Source organism: Mauremys mutica, chromosome 3 (assembly GCF_020497125.1).
Source record: "Mauremys mutica isolate MM-2020 ecotype Southern chromosome 3, ASM2049712v1, whole genome shotgun sequence".
In the NCBI taxonomy this organism is placed as follows: Eukaryota; Metazoa; Chordata; order Testudines; family Geoemydidae; genus Mauremys; species Mauremys mutica.
This window is the reverse complement of record NC_059074.1, coordinates 1620055-1637332: the sequence shown is the minus strand read 5'-3', so window position 1 is coordinate 1637332 and position 17278 is coordinate 1620055. Positions and strand designations below refer to the sequence as shown.

At 59.9% G+C, this 17278-nt stretch overlaps 1 protein-coding gene across 1 annotated transcript in view; it reads right to left on the bottom strand.

Annotated features, from left to right (window-relative positions):
- The window catches only part of LOC123366800 (CAD protein-like), a 51961-nt gene extending 35843 nt beyond the window's left edge, over nucleotides 1-16118 (bottom strand). The window contains exons 1-7 of the mRNA XM_045010554.1: nucleotides 15974-16118; nucleotides 13867-14006; nucleotides 12928-13057; nucleotides 12040-12182; nucleotides 10519-10660; nucleotides 9902-10073; nucleotides 8100-8285 (exon numbers count right to left, since the gene is read on the bottom strand). Of these exons, the coding sequence (XP_044866489.1) occupies nucleotides 8100-8285; nucleotides 9902-10073; nucleotides 10519-10660; nucleotides 12040-12182; nucleotides 12928-13057; nucleotides 13867-14006; nucleotides 15974-16055 (995 nt within the window). The 5' untranslated portion in view covers nucleotides 16056-16118. The remainder of the gene's footprint in view (nucleotides 1-8099; nucleotides 8286-9901; nucleotides 10074-10518; nucleotides 10661-12039; nucleotides 12183-12927; nucleotides 13058-13866; nucleotides 14007-15973) is intronic.
- Between the last annotated feature and the right edge of the window lie 1160 nt (nucleotides 16119-17278).

The window sequence follows — 17278 nt, the reverse complement described above, 5'->3', positions numbered from 1 at the left end:
TCCGGTCCTTCCTGCATTAGAACCGCTCCTACCCCACGTTCAGATGCATCGGTGGTAACTAGGAAGGGTTTGTCAAAGTTCGGGGCCCTTAATACAGGGTGAGACATGAGCATCACCTTAAGCTGGGTAAAGGCTTTCTGACACTCATCAGTCCGCTTAACTGCATTCGGCTGGGTTTTCCTGGTCAGATCAGTTAGTGGGGCAGCGATTTGGCTGTAGTGTGGTACAAATCGCCTGTAATATCCGGCCAAACCTAAGAAGGATTGGACCTGTTTCTTTGACCGTGGGACAGGCCACTGTTGGATAGCCTGCACCTTGGCCTGTAGGGGGTTGATGGTTCCTTGACCCACCTGGTGTCCTAGGTAAGTCACTCTGTTTTGGCCTATTTGACACTTTTTGGCCTTAACAGTTAGTCCTGCCTGCCTGATGCGCTCAAAAACCATTTTCAAATGTTCTAGGTGTTCGGGCCATGAATCAGAAAAAATGGCCACATCATCGAGGTATGCAACTGCACAGTCTCCCAATCCCGCTAGTAGACCATCTACCAGCCTTTGGAAGGTGGCAGGTGCATTCCGCAGTCCGAATGGAAGCACATTAAACTCATACACCCCTGCATGGGTGATGAATGCAGACTTTTCCTTGGCGGTTTCATCTAGCGGTACCTGCCAGTACCCCTTGGTTAAATCAATGGTAGAGATGAACTGGGCACGTCCCAACTTTTCCAATAGCTCATCAGTGCGTGGCATTGGATAGTTGTCTGGACGAGTTACAGCATTTAGCTTACGGTAGTCCACGCAAAAGCGTATTTCCCCATCTGGTTTGGGAACCAGAACCACTGGAGATGCCCATGCACTGATAGAAGGGCGGATGATACCCATCTCCAACATGTTGTCAATCTCCTGTTTAATAGCAACTTTGGCATGAGGTGACACCCGGTAGGGTGGTGTTCTAATCGGGTGAGCATTACCTGTGTCAATGGAGTGGCAGGTTTGCTCAGTCCGTCCTGGGTTGGCTGAGAACAAGGTGTCGAAGTGAGTGCACAGCTCCTTGATCTGTTGCCGCTGTCGACATTGCAGGGTTGTGGAGAGGGTCACCTCTTCCACACCACCATTTCTTTTACCTTCGTAATAGACACCTTCAGGCCACTCGGTGTCATCTCCTTCCTGGACTGTAAACTGACAGACCTGTCATTCTCTGGGATAAAAGGGCTTTAGAGAGTTAACATGAAACACTTTAGGCTTTAAAGATGAATCAGGAAATGCTATGAGGTAGTTAACAGCTCCCAGGCGTTCCTGGACCACGTATGGTCCTTCCCAGGACGCTTCCATCTTATGGGCCTGTTGCACCTTTAAGACCATAACCTGGTCTCCAACCTTGAAGGAACGCTCTCTGGTGTGTCTATCATACCAGACCTTTTGCTCCGCTTGAGCATCCTTTAAGTTCTCTCGAGCAAGGGCCCAAGAGTCTCGGAGGGTGTTTTGAAGGTTGCTTACAAAGTCCAGAATGTTAGTTCCTGGAGGGGGCGTAAACCCCTCCCATTGCTGCTTCACCAGCTGTAATGGCCCCTTAACCTCATGGCCATACACCAGCTAGAATGGTGAGAAACCTAAACTGGGATGTGGAACAGCCCTGTAGGCAAACAGCAACTGCTGTAACACTAGATCCCAATTATTGGAATGTTCATGTACGAATTTACGGATCATGGCCCCCAAAGTTCCATTAAACCTTTCCACTAGGCCATTAGTTTGGTGATGGTACGGGGTGGCCACCAAGTGATGCACCCCATGAGTTTCCCACAGGTCTTTCATGGTCCCTGATAGGAAATTTGCTCCTGAATCTGTAAGAAGTTCAGAGGGCCAACCCACCCTGGTAAAAATGTCAGTTAAGGCCTGGCACACAGTTGTAGCCCTGGTGTTGCCTAGAGCTACTGCTTCCGGCCATCTGGTAGCAAAGTCCACAAAAGTCAGTATGTACTGCTTTCCTCTGGGGGTCTTCTTTGGGAAAGGACCAATAATATCCACAGCTACTCGCTGAAATGGGACCTCCATTATGGGAAGTGGTTGGAGAGGGGCCTTGACCTGGTCTTGGGGTTTTCCTACCGTTTGGCATACCTTACAAGACCGGACGTAAGTGGCTACCGCCTTGCCCATCCCCTCCCAGTCAAAGGACCTTCCCAACCTGTCTTTGCTTCGCTTCACCCCAGAATGGCCACTAGGGTGATCATGGGCTAAGCTTAAGAGCTTTTCCCGGTACTTGGCTGGAACTAGCAACCGTTTTTGAGGATGCCAGCCCTCCTGGTGTCCACCAGAAAGAAATTCCTTGTATAAAAGTCCTTGGTCCACAATGAACCGGGATCGGTTAGTAGAGCTGAGAGGCGGTGGGTTGCTGCGTGCCGCCGCCCATGCTTTCTTGAGGCTGTCGTCGGCTTCCTGCTCTGTCTGGAACTGTTCCCTTGAGGCGGGAGACACCAGTTCCTCTGGGAGCGATGTAGGTGATGAGGTTGTTTCCGTTGACTGTGAACCGCTCTCCGCTGGTGCACAAGGTGATATTTCAGGCTCTGGCTGAGCCTCTTGGGTAGGGTTGTTTGCTTCTTCTGCCAGTTCTGTCTCGCTGGCGCCCTCTGGCGATGGTGTTGTAAGCGCTGGCGTCGGTGCTGGCGCCGGTTGCTCTTCCAGTTCCGGTTCTGGGACTGGATGTATTATGGCTGCTGTAGTTGTTGGTATGGGAGCCGGCTCCACCACCTCTGTCTGGGTCTCTGGTAACACAGACGGGGGCCCGGTGGATGGCTCAGGAACAGGGATGGGTCCGGCAGCTCGTCTGGCTTGGCTGCGTGTAACCACTCCCTCTGTTTTTTGCTGTTCAACGTGTCGGGCCAAGTCGTTCCCCAGTAGCATGGGAATCGAATGGTTGTCATAGACAGCAAAAGTCCACTTCCCTGACCAGCCCTTGTGCTGGACAGGTAAACGCACTGTAGGTAATGTTACCGGTTTTGACATGAAGGGTTGAATTGTCACTTTGGTTTTCTGGTTGATGAATTTGGGGTCCATGAAGGATCGGTGGATAGCTGACACATGTGCTGCAGTGTCTCTCCATGCGATGATCTCCTTTTCATCCACTCTCAAAGTTTCCCTATGTTCTAAGGGTATTTGAGATACATCTATGTCCGGATCTCCTTGGTGTGAAGGTGCAAGGAGTTGCACTCGGTTTAAGTTCTTTGGGCATTTGGCTTTGATATGCCCCAGTTCATTGCATCGAAAACATCGCCCACTTGATGGGTCACCGGTTTGTGTTGGTCTACTGGAGACTGGTGGGGTAGAAGAAGAGGTAGGGTGTGACTGTCCTTGGGTTGTAGGTGTGGGCTTGATTGGCCCTCGATGGTAGGGTTTAGTCTCGGTGGGTACCTTGTGGGATTCGCTCCCCTTGGCAGTAGCTTTCGTGTTGTCTACCGATGCCATCCATCTGGCTCCAATCTCCCCTGCCTCAGTGAGAGATTTTGGTTTACCATCTTGTATGTAGCGTCTAATGTTCTCCGGAACACCATCTAGGAACTGTTCCATCAATATCAGGAGGTGTAAGTCGTCTATGTCCTTAACCTTGGATCCTGTTATCCAGGACAAATAGTGTTTTTCAAGGTAAGCAGCGTGCTGTGGAAATGACATCTCTGGTTTCCATTTCTGGTCTCTGAACCGCTGACGGGCGTGATCAGGGGTGATGCCCATTCTGAGTCTGGCCTTGGTGAGGAATAGTTGAAAGTCGTTCATTTGGCCCCTAGGCATTTCAGCTGCCACCAGGGCTAATTGTCCGCAGAGCTGTGGCCTCAGCTCTACCCTGTATTCTGTTTCAGGAAGACGGTATCCCAGACAGGCCCTTTCAAAGTTTTCTAAGAAGGCCTCAACATCCTCACCTGCCCTGTAGGCGGGAAATTTTCTCCGAGAAGGTTGATCAGTAGGTTGAAGAGGGAGTGGATTGGTTGGGTGATTCTGCTTAAGCCTTTCTAATTCCAGTTCTTTGTCTTTCAACTCCATTTGTCTTTTGTGCTCAGCCTCTTTGGCTTGTATTTTCTCCATTTCCCTCTTGTGCTCAGCCTGTTTGATTTTGTCTTTCATCTCCAGCTCCTGGAGTTTAATATTTAAATCTTGTTGTTTTAAGTCCAGTTCTCTTTGTTTCGCATCCAGTTTAGATGCGTCCTTGGCACTCATTGTTTCTGTGTTCTGGGGCTGGCCACACCCCTCTGCAGGCAGTGAACTGTCTGTGGTGCTTGACAGTCCCTAACCCTGGCTATGATAACTTGGGTAAAGAAAGAGAAACAATCCTTTGTACAGCAAAGTGTGGTTTGTGTAATGTTACTGCTTTGTACTGAGAAAGAGGGAAAGATAAAAAAAAAAATTCTCTGTCTCCCTCTGCTCTGAGTTGCTGTACTCAGCAGCCCAGCTGAAAGGCTGCTGCTAACAATACCCCTGAGAAAAATCTGGTCTATTTCCTCAGGGATCTGTGTTCTCCTGCCTCCTGATCCTTTCAAAAGACACAGGGAAAAAAAACCTGGCCGGAGGGTTTCTCTCTCCCAAACCTGTTTTTCCCGCTGGATGGGAATGTACTTTGACGAGCACTTCCCCCCACCTTAGGAATCCTGAGTGATACCTGATATCACAAAGGAAGGACACACCTCTAGAGTGTAGCTGTATTGTCCTCACCCACAACTATTTCACATTTGGGGACAATATATATCTTCAAGTCAGTGGCACTGCTATGGGTACCCGCATGGCCCCTCAGTATGCCAACATCTTTATGGCTGACTTAGAACAACGCTTCCTTAGCTCTCGTTCCCTAACGCCCCTACTCTACTTGCGCTACATTGATGACATCTTCATCATCTGGACTCATGGAAAAGAAGCCCTCGAGGAATTCCACCGAGATTTTAACAATTTCCATCCCACCATCAACCTCAGCCTAGACCAATCCACACAAGCGGTCCATTTCCTAGACACTACTGTGCTAATAAACGATGGTCACATAAATACCACCCTATACCGGAAACCCACTGACCGCTATACTTACTTACATGCCTCCAGCTTCCATCCCAGACACACCACACGATCCATTGTCTACAGCCAAGCTCTAAGATACAACCGTATTTGCTCCAATCCCTCGGACAGAGATAAACACCTACAAGATCTCTATCAAGCATTCTTAAACCTACAATACCCACCTGCTGAAGTGAAAAAACAGATTGACAGAGCCAGAAGAGTACCCAGAAGCCACCTACTACAGGACAGGCCTAAAAAAGAAAATAACAGAACACCACTAGCCATCACCTACAGCCCCCAACTAAAACCTCTCCAGCGTATCATCAAAGATTTACAACCTATCCTTAAAGATGATCCCTCACTCTCACAGATCTTGGGAGACAGGCCAGTCCTTGCTTATAGACAGCCTCCCAACCTGAAGCAAATACTCACCAGCAACCGCACACCATACAACATAAACACTAACCCAGGAACCTATCCTTGCAATAAAGCCCGATGCCAGCTCTGTCCACATATCCATTCAAGTGACACCATCACAGGACCTAATCACATCAGACACACCATCAGGGGCTCGTACACCTGCACATCTACCAACGTGATATATGCCATCATGTGCCAGCAATGCCCCTCTGCCATGTACATTGGCCAAACCGGACAGTCTCTACGCAAAAGAATAAATGGACACAAATCTGACATCAGGAATCATAACATTCAAAAACCAGTGGGAGAACACTTCAACCTTCCTAACCACTCAGTGACAGACTTGAAGGTGGCAATTTTGCAACAAAAAAACTTCAAAAACAGACTCCAAAGAGAGACTGCTGAACTTGAATTAATATGCAAACTAGATACCATTAACTGTGGTCTAAATAAAGACTGGGAATGGTTGGGTCATTACACCAATTGAATCTATTTCCCTATGTTAAGTTCTCCTCACACCTTCTATGGGCCATCTTAATTATCACTTCAAAAAGTTTTTTTTCCTCCTGCTAACGATAGCTCATCTCAATTGATTAGACTCTGCCTGTTGGTATGCATACTTCCACCTTTTCATGTTCTCTGTATGTATAAATATCTCCTGTCTGTGTGTTCCATTCTATGCATCCGAAGAAGTGAGCTTTAGCTCACGAAAGCTCATGCTAAAATAAATTTGTTAGTCTTTAAGGTGCCACAAGTACTCCTGTTTTTTTTGCAGATACAGACTAACACGGCTGCTACTCTGAAAGCTGTATTCAGCGTAGCCCAGTTGAAAAAAAACTGCCTCTATCAATGGGTTCGAAACTCCGCTGCCACCATGTCAGAGTCTGCCCTCACTTGAAACTGGGGGGTTTCAAAGTGAGGACCCGCATGTCTTCCCCCACCCCAAAATCCTAGGGTAGGTCTCCCTTTTGCTGCCACCACCTCGGTCAATACGTGGGCCGGGACACCCCTGTTTTCCCCGTCTCCCTTCAAAGACACTCCCTGGGGAACACAGATCAACTCACAGAGGAGGAACCTTCCCCCTCCCCTCTCTGCCCGGAGATAAGCTGTCTCACCACCGAGAGAGAACGTCTTAGCCCCTCCCCCTATATCCACAGTAGAAGGGATTTAATCAAATCTTTATAGAAAGAATTTATTAAAAGAAAAACAAGAAAATACAGAATCTCTATGAGTCCAAGCTGGACACTCATAGGGTATAACCTTGCTAAGTTCTGGAGAGAATCCCCTCTCCTTCTCAGTACAACCAGTACAAGCAGAATTAAGAATAATCAATAACAAACACACAGAATTGCAAACATAGGATCATTAGTTTAAGACACAACGTATCTTTCTAATACTCACTATCTTGGCTAGAAGAAATTAGTTCAGAAAGGTGGAACTTGAGAGACTTGATTAAATCATCTGGACTCTTGTAACTCCAGATGGCTAAAGACAATACACACACACACACACACACACACAGAGGGAAAAAGTTCCCTCCTAGGAATTTCAAATTCTCTTCCCTGATTGGTCCTCAGGTCAGGTGCCCACCAGGTACTATGCTTTAACCCTTTACTAACTATTCATGACAATCCCCACCACCCCGCCTGTGCCAGACACGCAGCGCTCCCCCCCCCCCCCCACCAGCCCGGGTCAGACACCACCTCCCACCCATGCCAGACAAGCAGTGCTTCCCCCCCTCCCCGGCCAGCCCAGGTCAGACACACACTGCCGCGCTCGCCCACCTGGGTCACACACAGACTGCTGCACCCGCCCGCCCCGCCCGCTTGGGTCAGACACCACCACCACCAATGTGATGAGTAGGGACTGTCTGTGTGGGGGATGGAAGAACCGGGGAGGACTTTGGGTGAGGGACAGGTGCTCAGCCTGTAACCTGAGCCAGGGAGCAGGGAGGCGTGTCAGCACCTTTGCCCGGGAAGCTGGACAAAGGAAGGGGCCGGCTGGAGGGAGTTAGTTTAGTTTTCGGTTTGGGGCTGGGTGGTTGGAATTCAGGGAATCCCAAGCTGTGGACTAAGCTTCCTGAACCCCAGAAGGACTCGATTGAGAGGTCCTGGTTGTGCCCACAAGCTCTGCTGTAGCCTGTGTTCCTGTTGTCCAATAAACCTTCTGTTTTACTGGTTGGCTGAAAGTCACTGAGAGTCCCAGGAAGAGGGGTGCAGGGCCCTGACTCCCCCGCACTCCATGACAACCCCACCTGTGCCAGACACGCAGCGCTCCCCCCCCCAGCCTGGGTCAGACACGCACTGCCGCGCTCTGCCAGCCTGGGTCAGACACCACCACCACCCCACCCATGCCAGACACGTAACGCTCCCCCCCTCCCCCAGCCCTAGTCAAACACGCACTGCTGCGCCCCACCAGCCCAGGTCAGACACCCCCACCGGTGCCCGACATGCAGCGCTCTCCTCCCCCGCCCCCCACGACATGCACCGCCCCACCCTTGCTAAGACCCTGCTACGCAGCACCAGACCCGGGGCACCACAAGCCATGACACAACCAGTCTCCTCTGCTCCCTGACATCGCTGCGGGGCCATCCAGGCACAGCTGAGCCGGATGCCGTCCCCTGGGGCACCCAAGATCCCCCCACCGCGCTCCCACCTGAAGAAGGGCTGGGTGTGGTGCACCAGGCCCTCGTTGGAGCGGTCGTTGGCGTTGGTGAAGAGCACGGCCCAGCCCGGGGGCAGGCTACCCGGCTCCACCGCGAAGCCGTGGTTCTGCGAGGTGATGAAGCAGCGCTGGGAGTCCTCGTGGATGCAGGGCTGGTTGTGGCCTCGGTTCCCGTACCTGGGGGCGGGAGGGAAGGGGTCAGCAAGGGCCCAGGCCCCAGCCCTGGGGAGCTTGTGACTAGCTGGTCACAGCCCCCCACCCTTGGGTATGGGCGGCTCGCCCGAGGCTCCGCCCAGGGAGTGAGGAGCCCGATGGAGCCATGTGGGGCAGGCTCAGGGGAGATGGGAGCAGCGAGCAACAGGCCTCCCCCCGTCCCCTGCCGAGTGACCCCCCGGGCTGGGCGCAGCGTCCAGGGAGACAGGAGAGGGCTCCATGCCAGAGCCTGGTGCGGCGCCTGCTCCCCCCGGCTCTGTGATTTGATCCAGATCCTACATCCAGGGCATTGATAAAGCTGGGACACCAAACCAGCGCCAGAACAGACCCCTGCGGAACCCCACGCAAGACCCCCCTGCCATCGACACCGTCCCATTCACAGGGACTCGCTTTGTGGGCCTCCGACCAGCTCTGAGCATAGGAACAGCCACGGTCCATCCAGCCCAGTATCTGTCTGCCGACAGTGGCCAATGCCAGGTGCCCCAGAGGGAGTGAACCTAACAGACAATGATCAAGTGATCTCTCTCCTGCCATCCATCTCCATCCTCTGACGAACAGAGGCTAGGGACACCATTCTTACCCATCCTGGCTAATAGCCATTGATGGACTTAACCTCCATGAATTTATCCAGTTCTCTTTTAAACGCTGTTCTAGTCCCAGCCTTCACAACCTCCTCAGGTAAGGAGCTCCACAAGTTGACTGTGCGCTGTGTGATGAAGAACTTCCTTTTATTTGTTTTAAACCTGCTGCCCATTAATTTCATTTGGTGACCCCTAGTTCTTGTATTATGGGAATAAGTAAATAACTTTTCCTTATCCACTTTCTCCACATCACTCATGATTTTATATACCTCTATCATGTCCCCCCTTAGTCTCCTCTTTTCCAAGCTGAAGAGTCCTAGCCTCTTTAATCTTTCCTCGTATGGGACCCTCCCCAAACTCCTAATCATTTTAGTTGCCCTTTTCTGAACCTTTTCTAGTGCTAGAGTATCTTTTTTGAGGTGAGGAGACCACATCTGTACACAGTATTCGAGATGTGGGTGTACCATGGATTTATATAAGGGCAATAAGATATTCTCAGTCTTATTCTCTATCCCCTTTTTAATGATTCCTAACATCCTGTTTGCTTTTTTGACCGCCTCTGCACACTGCGTGGACATCTTCAGAGAACTAATCTACGATGACTCCAAGATCTTTTTCCTGACTCGTTGTAGCTAAATTAGCCCCCATCATGTTGTATGTATAGTTGGGGTTATTTTTTCCAATGTGTATTACTTTACATTTATCCACATTACATTTCATTTGCCATTTTGTTGCCTAGTCACTTAGTTTTGTGAGATCTTTTTGCAGTTCTTCACAGTCTGCTTTGGTCTTAACTATCTTGAGCAGTTTAGTATCATCTGCAAACTTTGCCACCTCACTGTTTACCCCTTTCTCCAAATCATTTATGAATAAGTTGAACTCTGTATCCAGGTAATGCAGCTCTGCCGAGCCCGCCTTGCTCCAGCAGCCCCCAGCTGGATGAGCAGGGGAGCTCCACGCTGGGCATGCAGTGGGAGGGCTCAACCCCCGCACACTCACTTCATCTTGTAGGTCTGGGCGCCGATGGCCAGTGCGAGCAGCTGATGCCCCAGGCAGATACCGAAGACGGGCTTGGGCTGGGGCTCAGCCAGGAGCCGGCGCAGGTTGGCGATGGTCTGTGAGCACGAGAGCGGGTCCCCGGGCCCATTGCTGATAAACAGCCCGTCAAACTCTGCAGGAACAGGACGGGTCAGCAGCAGGGCAGCACCCATGATCCCCCCAGCCTCCCTGATAGCCCCACCCCCTGGGGTGCCCCCACCATCCCCCACCCCTCTGGGGCACCCCCACCTCCCCGATATCCCTGCCCCCGGGGCACCCCCACCTTCCCCCACCCCCGGCTCCCTGATATCCCTGCCCCTGAGCGCCTCCACCTTCCCCCACCCCCGCCCCCCCGGGGTGCCCCTGCCTTCCCCTGCGGCATCCCAGCCCCCATGGCACCCCTGTGCCAGCAGCCCCCCGCACTGGGCACCCTGCCCCGTCAGCACCAGGGGCCCTACGCTCAGCCACCCCCAGCACCCCACACGTGCCGGGCACACTGCCCGGTACCCCACACTGGACACGACACCCTCAGCTGCTCTCACTGATGGGTCCCAGCCCCCGCCACCAGAGCCCCTCACCTGCACTGTCCAGGGGGTGGTCCCAGGGCACCACGGTCACAGCCGCCCCCCGCTGGCACAGGCACCGGAGCTGGTTGAACTTCAGGCCACAATCCACAGCCGTGATCCTGACCGAGCCGCTGGGGTTGAACACTCTGGGTTCCTGTGGGGAGAAGGGATGAAGGAGGCCAGTGGCAGGCCAGTCAAGACCCGTGCGGCTCCCTGCCCCACCCTGGAGCTGAGGGGAGAAGGGCACGGTGTGAGGGGAGGAGCCCGGGGTCACAGATCCACGGGAACAGATGCTACACCCCAGCTGGGAACAGTCTCTTGTGGGACCTCCTCAAGGGCCAGAGCCCCAGGGGTCCCACTCTTCCTGAGGGTCGGCCCCGCAGCCGCACTGCCTCCAGCCCCCGGCTTCGCACCAGGAGCTGAGCCGCGGGAACCAGACGCCTCACCAGGGAGCCCTGCCCACTCCTCAGGGACATCCAGGCAGGACTTGCAGCGACACCGCCCGGCGCTTGGCAAACGGAGCAGGGTTTATTCGTCACCCGGAAGCGGCATCGGCAGCTCTCAGGTTAGCCCGGAGAAACGAAGGTTAAAGCGAGTCCGTTCTGGTCCAGCCAGAGCCACCCACCAGCCAAGCTGGAGTGACTCCGCTTGGGGATCCGTGTCTCCCTCAGACACCTGCTTCAGCGCTCGCCTCCTCCGGCATCCCCCCCCTTCGGTCCCTGCCTGGCCTGGCCTGCACTAGGAACGTCCCTGGGCGCAGCTGCGTCTCTCGGGGTGTGGAAAACCCAGTCCCACAGCTCTGCCGCCCCCGCAGACAGCGAAAGGCGTCTCCTGTCGGCCTCCCTCCCTCCCGGCCAGCACTGGGCTTGCAGTGGTGCCATGGCACCGTGGGGCCTGGGCCAGACTCAGAAGGGCCTTGGCCCCAGACCGGGGCCCTGCCCCACACAGACCCCACCCCCACTCAGCCTCTCCCATGGCTCAGCCCACTGCACCACCACTCCCCCACCCCACCCCCGCACCCTGCAAGCGGCAGGCAGGGCCTGGGGCAAAGCGGGAGGGGGGGACAAGGCCTCGGGGCAGCAGAGGGAGGGGACCGAGACCCACAGAAGGTCAATCCGGCCCTGCTCCCGCCTGTGGGGGCGGTGGGTTGCCCAGACCGAGGGGGACGCCCTCCTCTGAGGCGGCACAGACACGCCCTCAGCCTTTCCTTCCCCCCCGGGGGCCTCTGCTCAGGCGCCCGCTGGGGGAGGGACATTCCTCCAGGGCCACTGGGGCGTTCCAGTGTCCCCTCGGCGGGTTCCCCACAGCACGTGCCAGCTGCTCCTTACGGACCCATTCGCCACGGCCCAGCCAGCCAGGCGACACCCCCACCCCCTCGCATGCTGCACGGCCCCGGGAGCCAACGTGACGCACCGTGCGGGGGGGGGCTTCACCCAACATGCAGTAACCCCCCCCCGCCCCCCCCCACACACACCCCGAACTCTTCCTGCCCCAGCGCCATGCAGGGAGAGGCGACGGGCGGCCCAGCCCTACCTTCACCGACACCTCCCGCACCAGGTGCCGCTTGTTGGGGTCCTCGAAGGGCACGTTCCTCTCTGGGGCCCCATCCAGCACCAGCCTGCCCAGCAGCGTCCCCTTCTCCCGGATCCGCTTCGTCAGGGCCCTGGTGTCCACCCCTGGCAGGGATCCCAGCGTGAGCGCCAGAGCCCTGCCCACCGCCAGCCCGGCACCCAGCCCGGAGCCCCTGCCCCCTCCCCCAGCCCGGAGCCCCTGCCCCCCCCAGCCCGGAGCCCCTCCCCCGGAGCCCCTGGCCCCTCCCCCAGAGCCCCTGCCCCCTCCCCCAGCCTGGAGCCCCTGGCCCCGGAGCCCCTGCCCCCTCCCCCAGCCCGGAGCCCCTGGCCCCTCCCCCAGAGCCCCGTCCCCCTCCCCCAGCCCGGAGCCCCTGCCCCCTCCCCCAGCCTGGAGCGCCTCCCCCAGAGCCCCTGCCCCCTCCCCCAGCCCGGAGCCCCTGCCCCCTCCCCCAGCCTCACGCAGGCCCCCAGCCCGGAGGCCCTGCCTGGAGCCCCTCCCCCAGCCCAGAGCCCCTGCCCCCTCCCCCAGCCCAGAGCCCCTGGCCCCGGAGCCCCTCCCCCTTCCCTCAACTCTCCTCCCCAGACTGAAGCCCCCGCCTCCTCCCACAGCCTCACCCCTGCCCCCAGCCCGAAGCCCTTGTCCCCTTCCCCAGCCCATACCACTTCCCCCACCCTGGAGCCCCTCGCCCTCCCCAGCTGGGAGCCCCTGCCCCCTCCTCTCAGCCTCCCTCCTCCCCCAACCCAGAGCCCCGCCCCTCACCATCCACACCCACGCCAAAGACCCCATCTCACCCCCTTCCCAGCCCCCAGCCTCCCACCCGCTCAGCCCCCGCGCCCGCCTGCTGCCCACCTTCCAGCCCGGGAATGTTCTGCTCCTTCAGCCACTGGTCCAGCGAGCGCGCGGCGCTCCAGTGGCTGGGGATTTGCGAGCACTCGCCCACGATCAGCGCCGACACGTGGATCTTGCTGGATTCGAACCACTGCAGGCACAGAGAGGGGTGAGCTGCGCGGGACCCCAGCCAATGCCCCAGCACCCCGGGCCAGGGCATGAGCTGCCGTGACTGAGCACCTCCTGTCACCCACGGGTCCCACTCCCACCTGCCAGGGACCCCCAGGCTGGGCCATCAGCGGGAGTGAGTGCCCCAGGGAGGGAGAACGCAGCTCCCACCCACCCGCCCGCCCGCCCCTGCCCACTGGCCACGGCAGCCTCTGGGAACCCCTCCCCAGGCCTGGCACGTTACGGAGCTGCAGACCAGCCCCAGCCCCCTGCCAGAGGGCTGTGGGTGCGGGGCTGCCCCAGGCCAGTGCTCTGCCTCGCTGGCCCCGTGGGGACGGGCAGGGCCCTGCTGTTGCTCCCCAGCTGCCCGGCAGACAGTGCCCAAGGCAGAGGGTGCCGAGGCAGACAGCCACGGGCGAGGACCTGGCCTGCCTGGGGCGGCACATTCCTTTCCCTAGCGAGCAGGCGGCTCTGTGCCCCGAGCGCCCACAAGCCCCACCCGCCGGGCTCAGGTGCCCCAGCATCTCTCCCCCACTAGCCACCTGTCTGTCCCAGGAGAGTCCGGGGCCTCGCCAGCCCCAGCCCCACTGCTCAGTGCAGGGGAAATCGCCTGTGCTGGTCCCCGGAGCCCCCCTGGGAACCAGGCCTGGCCTGCCCAGCGTCTCTGGGCGCGGCTCCCACCCGCTGCCCAGCCCTCAGCGACTCTCAGCCTCCCCGCAGCTTCATCCAGCTGCCTGCAGCGGCCAACACCCCCACCCCCAGCCCCGCGCCCCACCCCAGCCCTGCACTCACCCTGCTGAGGCCGTACTGGTCAGGCTCATCCTGCGGGACGCCATAGTTCCCAATCAGAGGGTAGGTCAGCACCAGGATCTGGGATTTGTAGGAGGGGTCTGTCAAGGCTTCGGGGTAACCCACCATGCCGGTCTGGAAGACTGCAGCCCGGGGCGGAAGGAGAAACAGCACTCAGAACAGCGCGGCTCTGCCAGGGCCCGGAGCACGGCACCGCACCCGCCGGCACCACTGGCACAGTGCAGCTCTGCCAGGGCCCGGAGCACAGCACCGCACCCACCACTGGCACAGCGCGGCTCTGCCAGGGCCCGAAGCACAGCACCGCACCCGCCGGCACCACTGGCACAGCGCGGCTCTGCCAGGGCCCCGGAGCACTGGCACCACACCCACCACTGGCACAGCACGGCTCTGCCAGGGTCCGGAGCACAGCACCGCACCCGCCAGCACCACTGGCACAGCGCAGCTCTGCCAGGGTCCGGAGCACAGCACCGCACCCGCCAGCACCACTGGCACAGCGCAGCTCTGCCAGGGCCCCGGAGCACTGGCACCGCACCCGCCCGCAGCAATAGCACAACACGGCTCTGCCAGGGCCCGGAGCACGGCACCGCACCCACCACTGGCACAGCGCGTCTCTGCCAGGGCCCGGAGCACAGCACCGCCAGCACCACTGGCACAGTGCGGCTCTGCCAGGGCCCGGACCACAGCACCGCACCCATCACTGGCACAGCGCGGCTCTGCCAGGGCCCCGGAGCACGGCACCACAGCCGCCGGCGGCACTGGCACAGCGCAGCTCTGCCAGGGTCCGGAGCACAGCACCGCACCCGCCAGCACCACTGGCACAGCGCAGCTCTGCCAGGGCCCCGGAGCACTGGCACCGCACCCGCCCGCAGCAATAGCACAACACGGCTCTGCCAGGGCCCGGAGCACGGCACCGCACCCACCACTGGCACAGCGCGTCTCTGCCAGGGCCCGGAGCACAGCACCGCCAGCACCACTGGCACAGTGCGGCTCTGCCAGGGCCCGGACCACAGCACCGCACCCATCACTGGCACAGCGCGGCTCTGCCAGGGCCCCGGAGCACGGCACCACAGCCGCCGGCGGCACTGGCACAGCGCAGCTCTGCCAGGGCCCCGGAGCACGGCACTGCACCCGCCGGCCATGGGCACTCCCTGCCCTCCCTCACGGCGAGGGCACTGCTGGGCCGTAGACTGGTGTATCAGTGCCAGGTGCCAGCCCCCCCCGGGGCCAGGGAGCTCAGCCAGCGCTACAGGGCTGGTGATAACTTCCCGGGCACCTGGGGCGGGGTCCGGGCCTCTGATGACCTGCCCCACAGAGATGCACACGGTGCAGAGGGAAAGCTCAGCACAGGCTCTAAAGCCCGTGGCAAAGGAAGCGCCCCAGCGACTGGAGGATGCTGCCAAAGGCTGAGGCCTGGCACCAGGGACCCCCTGCCCCGAGCTCTCCAGCTGCCCCCTCCGCTGGGCACCAGCCCCAGGCACGGGGCACCCCCCACACCCCACCTGGGGAGGAGAGAGACCCTGCACCGCCAGGCACCCTGCAGGGCTGGTGGGAGCAGTGCGGGTCTGGGCACAGTGATCAGACAGAGCCCCCCCCACCCCCCATCCCCCTCCCCTCCCCAGGGCCTGCCCCCCTTCCCTTCCCCCACCCCTCTTCCCCATCCCCCTCCCCTCCCCTCCCCAGGGCCTGCCCCCCTTCCCTTCCCCCACCCCTCTTCCCCATCCCCCTCCCCTCCCCAGGGCCTGCCCCCCTTCCCTTCCCCCACCCCTCTTCCCCATCCCCCTCCCCTCCCCTCCCCTCCCCTCCCCAGGGCCTGCCCCCCTTCCCTTCCCCCACCCCTCTTCCCCATCCCCCTCCCCTCCCCAGGGCCTGCCCCCCTTCCCTTCCCCCACCCCTCTTCCCCATCCCCCTCCCCTCCCCTCCCCTCCCCTCCCCCGGGCCTGCCCCCCTTCCCTTCCCCCACCCCTCTTCCCCACCCCCCCATTCCCTTCCCTCCCCTCCCCAGGGCCTGCCCCCCTTCCCTTCCTTTCCCTTCCCTCGGCCTGCCCCATTCCCCGCCGGGCCCCCTGCCGGGCGCCCCCGCCCCACTCACCCACTTCCCCGGCGGCGGAGCGCGCGGCCCCGAAGGGGCGGCCCCGGATCACGGCCCCGTCCTGCAGCACCAGGCAGCCCATGGCGGGGCCGGCACGTGGGGCGCGGAGCGGGGGGCGGCCACGTGCGCGGCGCGGAGCAGGAGGCGGGGAGGCCGCAGCGGCTGCGGGGACTGCGCCGGCCTGCGCGGGAGGAGCCGGATGCGGGCGGGGCGGGGCGGGCCCGGGCGAGCCCCGCCCCCTGCTCCCGAGCCCGCCCCGGGCGAGCCCCGCCCCCTCCTGCGAGCTCCCGAGCCCGCCCCGAGCGAGCCCCGCCCCCTGCTCCGAGCTCCCGAGCGAGCCCCGCCCCCGTTCCGAGCGAGCCCCTCCCCCGCTGCGAACTCCCGGGCGAGCCCCGCCCCCCGCTGCGAGCTCCCGAAGCACCCCAAGCGAGCCCCGCCCCCTGCTCCGAACTCTCGAGCCCGCCCCCGGGCGAGCCCCACCCCCTGCTGCGAGCTCCCAAGCGAGCCCCGCCCCTGCTCCGAGCTGGCTCCGGCCCCTGCTCCGAGCGAGCCCCGCCCCCTGCTCCCGAGCCCGCCCCCGAGCGAGCCCCTCCCCTGCTGCGAGCTCCCGAGCCCGCCCCAGAGCGAGCCCCGTTCCCTGCTGCGAGCCCCCGAGCCCCGGCGGGCACGGCGGGTCCCTGGACTCCGGGGCGGGAGTCTCACGGGGCCCGCGGGCGAGGCCGGGCTGCTTTGCCAGTGCCCGGTGGTGCCGGGGGGAGCTGGCGGCCCCGTAATCCTGCCTTGGAGCTCGCGGGGGGCGCAGGGGCTCCCCAGCACTGCGGGGGGGCGGGCGCTACAGAAACCAGCCGGGCTGATTCGCGGCCCCCCAGTTCCCCGGGTGTTTCAGCTTCGGTGACCAGGCAGCAAGTGTGAAAAATCAGGACACGGGATGGGGGTAACTGGCACCTATATAAGAAAAGCCCCAAATATCGGGACTGTCCCTATAAAATCGGGGCATCTGGTCACCCTAGTTTCAGCAGCACAGCCCTGCGCCTCCTCCCTCCCCCAACCTTCGACGCAAACCCAACAAGCCAATCCCAACCGCTCAGCCCAGCCCCCACTGCTCGCTCACTCATTTACACCCGGCTGGCTCAAGGGGCTGGCGGGGGGCCGGGGCCGGCTCCAGGCGCCAGCTCAGCAAGCAGGTGCTTGGGGCAGCCAAGGGGAAGGGGTGGCCAATCGGGCTCTTCAGCGGCGGGTCCCTCGGTCCCTCCCGGAGGGAAGGACCTGCCGCTGAATTGCTGCCGAAGAAGAAAGCGGCGCGGT